The sequence below is a fragment of the Silene latifolia genome, chromosome 10 (assembly GCF_048544455.1).
Source record: "Silene latifolia isolate original U9 population chromosome 10, ASM4854445v1, whole genome shotgun sequence".
Classification (NCBI taxonomy): Eukaryota; Viridiplantae; Streptophyta; class Magnoliopsida; order Caryophyllales; family Caryophyllaceae; genus Silene; species Silene latifolia.
Window position 1 is genome coordinate 48,135,799 of NC_133535.1, and position 10,769 is coordinate 48,146,567.

At 36.1% G+C, this 10,769-nt stretch overlaps 1 protein-coding gene across 3 annotated transcripts; it reads left to right on the forward strand.

Moving 5' to 3' along the window:
- The first annotated feature begins 291 nt into the window (after window positions 1-291).
- LOC141605604 (uncharacterized) lies at window positions 292-9,491 on the forward strand. 3 transcript variants are annotated; one of them, XM_074424448.1, is made up of 8 exons: window positions 292-902; window positions 5,422-5,569; window positions 5,687-5,837; window positions 6,352-6,477; window positions 6,576-6,656; window positions 7,531-7,723; window positions 7,807-8,077; window positions 9,012-9,491. In XM_074424448.1, exons 1-8 carry the CDS (start codon window positions 702-704, stop codon window positions 9,263-9,265), a joined length of 1,425 nt encoding a protein of 474 aa, XP_074280549.1. In that variant the 5' UTR covers window positions 292-701; the 3' UTR covers window positions 9,266-9,491. The 3 variants fall into 3 exon arrangements, with proteins under 3 accessions (XP_074280549.1, XP_074280548.1, XP_074280550.1); XM_074424447.1 differs by having other exon boundaries at window positions 347-902; window positions 9,009-9,491; XM_074424449.1 differs by having other exon boundaries at window positions 347-902; window positions 9,015-9,491.
- Window positions 9,492-10,769: the final 1,278 nt, after the last annotated feature.

Here is a 10,769-nt window from a genome sequence, read left to right on the forward strand (position 1 = left end):
CAAAATGTTAACAATCAAGTTGAAATTATCATCAATATACAATTCGATAGATTGAAATTATGAATTCCTAAATATCGTATGTTATCAACATTCTCTTTTTTTTTTATCTTTTTTTATTAATGCTACCAACATTTTCCAACACATTCTATCTCCTATCATAATAAACACATAAAGGTAAAATAAATTCCAAAATTTAAAATTATGATCAAAATTTAAATTAGCTCAACCTAAAAAACAAAAGTTGAAAATGATTTAAGGTTTTCAAAGTGGTCATGTCAAAATTTGAAATCCACATTCTCTTAGGTTGGTAATTAAAAAACACTCCCCTCCCCCCTCCAATTTTACAGTCTTTCTCTCATAGACACATTCCTCTCTTTGTTCATCACATTTCAAGAGAGAGACCCAAAAACTCTTCCTTGCATTGCACTTGAGCTCCTTCACTTCTTCTCTCCCAAATCAGAGAGAAGAAGTACACCAATCTAATCAATATCAAATACCCAAATAACCCTAGATCTTGATTTCCAATACCCCATGTTTTCCCTCTCTATTTTCCACTAAAACCCATGATTTCAGTTTCAGGAAAACCCTAATTCTGGTGGGTTGATTACTTAATTCCAGCTTTTGCTGCACAAGTTGAAAACTTTTTTTTGGGAGGATTCTTCAATTGGGTTTTTGGTGGTGATTTCAAATTTGTCGAAATAATGGATGGTAGGAGGATTTCCGCTAGCCCTAGACCTTGTACAGTGCGACGGGTTGTTGCGAAAAAGCGACCTCGAGGCGGTGGCGTAGATGGGTTTGTAAATAGCGTCAGGAAGTTGCAAAGGAGAGAGATTTGCTCCAAACGGTATCGTGCATTTAGCATGAGTGATGCCCAGGAGCGATTTCGCAACATTCTTTTGCAGGTAATGCTTTTCTGCTGTTTTAAGTAACTAATAAAATGTTTCTATTGCTGTGAATCTTGGATTATCAAATGTATAATCTTTGTTCGCTGTTTTGTTTGATTTTGGTGATGCTAATTTTTTTTGCAGCTTATCTGAGTGTGTGCTCTTATTAAAGTTTTTGGTGTTAGGTTTTATAATCTAGCTTAGGTTTGGATGTGAATCCCGTCTCGTCGTAGTATTGACTTTGAGATGGTTAATTATGGTGTTTTACAAAGAAGACTGGTTTAGCTTTAGTTTGGAAGTAAGGGCTCGAAGTTATAATGCTCATATAAGAGCGGTGTAAGGACAAAAGACGAAGATTAAGGCGCTATACCCCAAAGTCTATTAGGAGCTGATTAGATAGTAAATTTGGTAAAGGGCGAAGCTTTTTTTAATTGTTTTTAATTCAGGTGGAAATCTTATGGTGAATTTTGATTTTTGATTATTGGATTGTTTGTTTACGGGTTTGTTCTCTTTCTTTATCCAGGTGTAACTATTAGAACTGTGTGACGTTTTCTAAGTTAGTCGAATAAGATGAAATCTGATGGATACCTATGAAATACTATTTACAGATTGTGTTCCTCACTTCCTCTATACTCTGTTTGATGTCACTTGGAGCTGAAACCGAGGAAGAAGGGTGTTATTAATATGAGTATTCAACTAAAATCATGTCTTTGTAGATTTGTATGGTAATGGCGTGCGAAAAAAAGTTTATCAAAGGTTTGATCTTTATTTGTTGTGTTATACAGGGAAACTTTCAAAACTATGAAGTTTGGCCTTTTTTTTGTCTTAGGGTTTGTTATCAAGTGGAATTTTGGTGTGCTACTGTTGTACTCGCTTTTGTGGTTTTTTTCAGGTGTATAGCTGCTTTGAGTTAGTGCTTGTAAGTTGTGATCCTCTATTATTAATGATTGAGCTATAGCAGAGGAAAAGAGGTGCTAAACGTAATTGCCAGATATATGATGACCATTTATTCCCGTGGGTGTCGATGTAATATATCAATAGGCTGAAATTTGTATAGATGGGAGTTACAGCTATGAAATATGTGTTTTTGTAGGTTGATAGTCTTAGTAATTGTTGAACGTAGATCTATTATCATTTTATAATTTATACAGGGTTTTGAGACGAGATTCATGAGAGAACTTTTGCCATGTGCAATTGATTGCTTTGAAATCGAAGTTCTAATCTAACTGTATTGGACATGGGTACTTTTTAAACTGCTACCTGAGATATGAAACATCTAACGACTATTCATAACAACCAAAGAGAGTGGCAAAGTAGGTCAATTGTATTTGTTTTGTGTTAGTTGATGGCATAGTGATACCTATATAAAAGAAGTAGAAGTTACCAAGAAATCAAGAATAATGACAACTATGTATCGACCATCATCTCTGGAAAGGTATTCTTTTAATGGGAACGATATTTTCAAGGTCAATCACTTTGTGATGTAGTTTTCGTTTGAGGATTCACGTTCTTGACATTCAATTTGATTTAATGGGGTGGGAATAACAACAGAGTGCCTGGATATCTTTATCTGCACTGTCTAATGGAGGATGTGTTGCTTTCTAAGATTTGTTGTATTATTTGATACGTTTAGCACTGCTAATCTAATCAATTTAATTTGGAAAGTGTAAGTTTCATTATTATGGTCGGTGCCAGGGAGAGCACTGTCCAAACATATGAAACAGCCGAGTCTTAATAGTGCAACTTTGTGACTTGTTGTAGATTAGTAAAGAAACTTTTTTTTTTTTTTTTTGGTGGAATGTTAAAACTTATATTAATGAATCAATGAAGTACCATACCATACAACCACTAATAGCCATAAGGCCACAACATTATCATCAGCCTACCATTACAAACATCTGTGCCTAGCAATTATATCAAATCTAATGCTCTCAGCCAATCTATTGGAACTCTATGCTGCACCAACGATGTTCTAGCCTGGACTCTTGTTGCAATATCCCCTTGAATTGTCTTCAAAATTACTGAAGGATGGGGAATATAAGCATCGTCCCTGCAAACATTACAAGCAAGCCATATTCTATAGATCAGATCACACAATACACTCCAGACAATCTGCTTTTTCATAAGGGACCTGCTGCTCAGCTGTAAACACCATTGAATAGGATGAACCTCAGGAATTTGAATACCCAACCAATCATTAACACACTGTAAACAAGTTTCACTAAACTGGCATTGGAAAAAGAGGTGATTATGGTCTTCAAGCTGATCCAGACATAAATCACAAAGGGGATTGGTAAAGAAACTTTGTTTGTAGCACACCTTGCCTTGTTTTGAGGTTGTCTAAACATGAAATTTGCGCCTTTATATTAGATTGTAACGGTACCAGATTGTGACTGCTTATGTAAATGATTCAAAGATGATGTGACAGCATATTCAGACGGTATTGGTTGCATATTTTAGCCTAATGGCCAATACCAGGCTGTTACCGATTTTGGGATCAAGATTGTAACTGGTATTTAAGATTTTTGTTAGAGCTTCTTCATCGGTAGTAAGCTGTAGGCACCAACATCACCATGCCCTTGCATCACTTACCGGATCACTTCCATGAATACAATCAACCTTCATGTAAAAACCATCCAAAAAGCTAATTCTAAAGCAAGTTTGTGCTGTTATGGCCTTAAGAGTTGGCAGGCCATATGGGTTGGTCATTCGTATGTTTCCGTTGTTGCGATGAGACCTGGGCGACTTGTAATAACTTTGTACTCCCTCCGTACCACACCAAAGGTAACGTAGGGAAAAATGGAGTATTTAAGAAAAGGTGGAAAAAGTAAGGGTAAAAAGGGAAAAAATAGGTGGGGTATGTAATTGTGGGTTTAATTGTGGGTTGATAGGTGGGGTATGTAATGACATTTTATGTAAATATCAAATGGGTATAAGGATAACTTGGTAATGTTGTGGGCCAAATAAGGAATGTTACCTTTGGTGTGGTACGTCCGTTTATAGTAAGTGTTACCTTTGGTCTGGTACGGAGGGAGTAGTTCTTAATACTCTTTAAGATTTAATAAGATTTATCTTTTCAAAATTTTATTTATGGAAATCCTTGGTTTGTGCGACTTCTTGCTTCACAGTTGCTATTTAGAGGCCCTGTCAGCTAGGGGTGAGCAAAACCGGATATCCAATACGGTTTTGGAAACCGTATCGGATATCCGATTTTTTAAATCTCTCTTTTTTTAGTATCCTTATCCGATACGGTTTTTCCGTATATACGGAAACCGTATATCCGGTATCCGATTTTCAGCCTCATTTTTATAATTTGATATATTTTTTTTCTTTTCTATTTGTGATTGTTGGTTTTTTAGTAACTTAAAAGTGTTTCAAAAAGTTATAAGAGTAAATAACTTCTAAAGTTTAATACTAATAAGGTTTAATCACCAACATATTGGTTATTTTGTGATTTATGTATATATTTTAATATTTTATTCTAGAAAAAAGGCAACCGTATCGGATACCGTATATCCGGTTTCATATTTTGCTGATCCTTATCAGATACGGTTTTTAAAGAACCGTATCGGATATCCGGAAATCCGTATCGGATATCCGTATAATTGAATTCGTATAGCGTATCGGATACGTATAATAAAGCCGTATCGTATAATTTTGCTCAGCCCTACCTGTCGCGGGACTAGAATCCTCTTTTGGTGAATGAGGAACAAGTTATCCAGTTTGTCGTTTGTCCTTGTTCTGTTTGTATTTGATTTCTAAGGAAATACTTAACATTGAGAATATGCTAATGGATTGAAGAACAAAGGTGAAAAAGGAAAAAAAAAAGGAACGCTAATGTAGATTTCTTGTTTTGTGGAATATATAGAAGAAAAAGAACCTGTCGATCTCTTTTTTGGTGGTTAGGAGGATTGGAACTAAGTGTTTCATCTTGAATTAAAGCTGTCTGTTCTTTATTGTGCCCGTAAATGCTCACTCTGACGTGTCCGCGAGAAAATATATGAACATCAAAGAAATTAGTGTGAAATGTTCCTTTTCGCTGGAAGATTTGAATGTTTACTGATGTGTGAAGTCTTTTTGCAAGAGTGGACTGTTGTTTAATAGTGACTTTGCGCACTTTTCTTGCCTGTGCGCTTTGTATGTAAACTGATGTGCGAAATCTTTTTGTAAGTGTCTTAGAATCAAAAAATTGTGATTGCCTAAATTTATGGCATGACTCCCCTGTCCGTTCCATTTATATTACTCTGTCCATCCCCACTTACAGTGCCCCCATTTGACTTTGGTGGTCAATTGATGTTCGCTATGACTTTTTTTTCACCACATACAAGAAGTACAACTTCTTAAAGTGACAACATGGAAATAGTCGTTTTGGTAAATTAAACATGATAACTTCATTGTATTTCTGCATATTTCTAGAGGAAGTAACGGTCAAAGTTAACGTTGACTGCCACTTCTTTTTGGTTGTTGGGAGTATTTTTATTTTTTATTATTTTATTTTTATACCTATGTTCCAACATTCTTCTTTGGTTTGCTTCAGGAAGAGTATGACACACATGATCCCAAAGGCCAATGTCCAACAGTATTACCTTTCTTGCGGAAGAGATCAAAAATCATTGAAATTGTAGCTGCACATAATATTGTATTTGCTCTTGCACAGTCTGGTATCTGTGCAGCATTCAGTCGAGGTTAGTGGCTGGCCTGAGTTGCATTGTTGAGTGTTGACAGCCTTTGGTTGACTTGATCTCGTCATTAATGGATGTTTATAATTATATGAACTGAGCTATATTACATTTTGATTTCAGAAACAAACCAGCGGATATGCTTTTTGAATGTCAGTTCGGATGAAGTTATAAGAAGTTTGTTCTACAACAAAAATAATGATTCCCTAATCACCGTTTCGGTTTATGCTTCTGACAATTTCAGCTCTTTGAAGTGCAGAACGACAAGGATTGAGTGCGTAACTTTTTTACCTTTGAAGCCTCCCCTCCCCTCCCTCCCTCCCTCCCTCCCTCCCTCCCTCTGACTATGCTATTTGGCCTTTTAAGCAATTTATAAAAAATGGTATACAAAAAATTGGCATCTACTATGTGATTCAATATGAGAAAACTTAAAATAAAAGTACTTGGTGCACAGTGCATTTCATATTCTCCTTTATATTGTCTGCATTCGACGGTGGCAGTCAAGCAAGTTGAATTTCTATCGTCACTTTTTCACAATATACGAGATATCATTTTTAGAAATGATGATATGAAAATATCTGTTTTGATATTTCAAATACAACAAAGTCTACATTATATTACCACTAATATTTTGGGAAATTAGTGGTTAAAGTTGATATCGGTTAACTATTTAATTTCAAATGGGAACAAATGGTCAATATAAATGGATGGAGGATTGGAGCCTTGGAGGTAGTATATCAGTTTTCTATAGCTATGTTTTATTTATGCGGTTTCTTGAAATTTTTCAGGTACATAAAGAGAGGAAAGCCTGATGCTGGTTTTGCTCTGTTTGAGTCGGAGTCATTGAAATGGCCTGGTTTTGTTGAGTTTGATGATGTAAATGGGAAGGTGCTCACTTATTCTGCTCAGGACAGGTAATGAATAGGCAGTCAGGGTTCATTGTCGCATCTATAATCTTCCGTTAATGACGAGTATAATTGTAATTGGTTGTTTGATGTTTAAACCATGTCAGTGTCTACAAGGTCTTTGACTTGAAGAACTATACAATGCTCTATTCCATTTCCGACAAAAATGTTCAGGAGATTAAGATCAGGTATCCTGTCTTAATCCATCTTAATAAAAAATTCCCATTCTTACTAATCTATATTGTCTTTAAGCCTCTCTTGTAGTACGCGAATGACTCATCAACATTTGATTGCAATTGTTCTCACAGTTCATCTCAACCTATTTTTTGGATTGGTCGTAGTCTCGTAGAACCCATATTGATGTAGTCACTTTTATATTGGCAACCATGTATATGTAGAAAATATGAGCGTCGGAAGCTAAAAAAAATCCTTTACGTGACTACTTCGCTTTCTTTCAAATCGTAAGTTTTCGAGTTCTTGCGAGTGAAATTGAACCTGAACTAAATTGATTAAGGTAAATAACCCAAAAGAACATACTGGATCGCATTAAGCTCGAAACTAAGGCTCCTCATTTTGACTTAACTTGATTGAAACCCAAGCAAAATGACCGATGTATCCGTTCTACTTCCAGTTAGTTGTTTCATGTCATTTTGGGTCGTTCTAGTCATTTTCGAGTCGGGTGGGTTCAGGTCGGGTCATTTGGACGGCTCAGTCTATCAAAGTTTGGATGGAGTTTAGTCTGAGTCAGGTTAATTTAGTTCTTTAGTGTCCAATATGGGTCATTTCCGGGTCTTGGTCTTGGTAAATTTTGCGAGGTCTAATTAGCCCTAGCTTTTACTTCTTTTGTACCTGGTATCCTCTTTAAACTGTATAGCTATTGTTGACTATAATTTTATTTTGAATATAAAAATTCTTTTGCAAAAACAGCGCGCCTTGAATTATTGAGGTGTGCGTCTTGTAACTGTCCCCTTGACGCCTCTGAGTGCCTTTTGTTGTTGACACTTGCTACTGCCTACTATTCTTTGCTGTGACTGTTCTGATTTTCTCTTTTCTATACAACAGCCCAGGAATCATGCTGTTGATATTCAACAAAGAAGCTAGCCATGTTCCTCTAAAAATCCTGTCCATCGAGGATGGTACTGTTCTCAAATCATTCACTCATCTCATCCGTCGAAATAAGAAGGTTGACTTCATTGAGCAGTTCAATGAAAAACTTTTAGTGAAGCAAGAAAACGAGAATCTTCAAATTCTTGATGTAAGAGTGTAATTCCTTTCTTCACAATTCTGGAGTAGCTTTATGCATGTTTCTTTGAAGTCTAATCTTACTTCTTTTGACAGGTTCGCAACTCAGAGTTGACAGAAGTCAGCAAAACTGACTTTATGACCCCATCTGCATTTATATTTCTGTACGAGAACCAGTTGTTCCTGACTTTTAGGAACAGAACAGTGGCTGTGTGGAACTTTAGAGGGGAGCTTGTCACTTCTTTCGAGGATCACCTCTTGTGGCATCCTGACTGCAACACCAACAACATTTACATCACAAGTGACCAAGACCTTATCATTTCTTACTGCAAGGCCGATTCTGATGACCCTTTGCCTGAAGCAAATGGTAAAGCCTCACTTTCCCCCTCTAATGCTATAATACGAAATTAGCGCATCTTAATTATTTTATAAACGTGACAAATGTTAGCTACCTTCGCTAGTAATTGTATTGAGTGGTGGTACTACTCATGACCAGGGTTAAACCCTTTAGCATCAAAATCGTCCTTATGGCGCCCTTTATATATTAAAGAAATATTATTGCCTTGATTTGCGCGGCAAATCATAAAATTAATAAGCAGACAAACATACCTAGATAGTTGGTGTTTTGGAAATAACTATTCTGTCCTTTTTCTCCATGTGTCTTTTACAAGAAAGGAATCACTGAGATGATGCACCTGTTTCACGGAATTTTGTTACATCATGTCTGCATTGGCAGTAATTGTGTAGATAGATGCAATCCTTTCCTAGGCTAACCTAATATTGTCTTCATTTGATTTTGGAAGTCATTTCTGTCTACTATTTTTTTCACTATATATAGTTGTTTTGATGAAAACCAAATATGACAAACTTGATTAATATTTTTACTTATAAGTGGAGAGTAACAGTGATGTTAACCATCAAATTGAAGAGTGAATAATATAAATCATATGGAAGTTACTTCATGTGATGCGACTTCTTTTTCACTAATAGCTGGAAACATTTCATTTCTTTCAGTTTTACATAGTACTTTTTACTAATCCCGCAAAACTACTACTCCCTCCGTCCCAATCATTTGTTTACCCTTGATTAAAATACCCCTCGTAAAGAATAACAAAAGTCAATAAATGAATGAAATGAAGGAAGTATTTATTGGGTGCATATTAGAGGGTAACAAACTACACATGGTCAAAGGTTTTACTATAACAACAAAATTGTACTCCCTTTTCCTTGCAATCTGAACCTAATCTGCATTTCTATCTAAATTTGATGTGCCCTAATTGTGATTTATAAAAATTAAGTAGCAGGTTCAATCAATGTGAGTAATATCTTGACCGGGAAATGCCTGGCAAAGATAAAACCAGATAACTGCTCAACTGTTGAGGATGACGGTAGTAGCAGCAGCAACAGCAGCTCCAAGAAGCGCATAAGAGCATCAAGGATACAGAGCACGCCTGCGGAGGCTTTGGAAGACATCACCGCTCTCTTTTATGACGAGGAGCGTAATGAAATATATACTGGAAATAGGCATGGGCTTGTTCATGTATGGTCCAACTGAGTCTTGTATCTTTACTTAATTTGCCCTGGAACATTAAGGGCAGTTCTTTGAGATACTTAATCTTGTGACATTAATGTCTGTTCGAGCTCTCTTTTTTTTTTCTTCTTTTGTCCGGTGTTTGTATTTGTATCCGTGTTGTTTTATTCGTGAAGCACATGGAAAAGATTGTAGACATTCCTGATCAACTGGTGCTAATTCTTTCATACCTGTACTGGTTTTTAAGCCATATACTATCGGGTTTACACTGAGCTATACTGTGGTGCTTGATAGGAATTAGGATCACAAATGGTGCTTTGTAGAACTTGCAATCAGGTGGCATGTTGTCTCGGGCTTATGCCAAGATGGCCCTAGGCAGTGGGTTCAACGCCTGCTGGATAACTGTATCAACTTGTTTAATTGCAGAGTAAGGAGCTAAGAGCATCTGTAATGGCTCAATAAAAGAACTCACCATTAGACTAAAGAAAATACAAGCAACACTTGCTCCACCAAACACCTTGAAACAAAGTCGTTTGCTTTCTATTGGTAGATTAAGCTTATGTGAGACCACTTAAGCTACAATATATTTGTTGTTTACCATTGGAAAGGTATGCAATAAATTACAAGGTTTTGTGGATGCTCTTAGAAGTTAGAACTAGAGTTAGCAACTCAGCACCTTCTACCATAGTGCAATTTTTGTTTTTTAACTTTATTTCGTTGAACTGCTCCTTAATATTTATGTAGTTACTACTAGTCTAGAGTATCCTGATCTCCAACGAGGGTTCCATCTTCGTAATACGACCAGTACAACTTCATAATGCGAATACACGATATAGTTTGAATACGTAGTATCGATATAGTTCGAATACGTAATTCGTGCGAATGATTCACAATTAGGTAGGTGACTAAGCATAGTAATCAAGTATCCACCATTGTCCTTCCTAAAACAACGTATCATATACTAGCTATATAGAGGGAACATGTGGGTGGCCTAGGAAGCTAAGTTAAACAGATGACAAGAAGCTCTTTTATTTATAAAAGTGAGGGAAAAGAGTAAATCTAACGAACTAACAGTGAAAAAGACATCTTGGAAGTTAACAACTTTGTGTAGCATCAATCTTGTCTTTTAAGCCCTTAATTTCACATGTCAGTCGGTGGAGTGGAACTTCTCTTCTCCTCCAAGTTTACTCCCACAATTTTTTTTCTTTTTAGTGGGCAAGCATTCTTGCTTTTTTGAAAAAACTCCCAAGGGTTATTTATTCATTACTTAAATCGACCGCAATCAAAGAAGTAATTTCAAGTGGAATATCCGCGCCCCAAACTCGGTGTCCTGGTTCCCAAGGAATAAAATGTGCTAATCTATGAGCTACCCTATTTAACTTTCTTAGAACAAAACTAAAAGAAACAGAATCAAACCAAATACAAGCATTAAAAATATCCTCATAAATTAAAGAAATATCACTTCTATCCCGCTTTCTGGCTTTAACTGCATTAATAACCATTTGACAATCGCTTTCAATAATAATCT

What these genes read in the sequence shown, in the direction of transcription:
- LOC141605604 (XM_074424447.1), top strand. Translation starts at nt 702, where the DNA reads ATGGATGGTAGGAGGATTTCCGCTAGCCCTAGACCTTGTACAGTGCGA. An exon ending in CTGTGCAGCATTCAGTCGAG is followed by an intron (nt 5,570 to 5,686) that starts GTTAGTGGCTGG and finishes TTTTGATTTCAG; the next exon opens with AAACAAACCAGCGGATATGC. An exon ending in CCCTTTGCCTGAAGCAAATG is followed by an intron (nt 8,078 to 9,008) that starts GTAAAGCCTCAC and finishes ATAAAAATTAAG; the next exon opens with TAGCAGGTTCAATCAATGTG.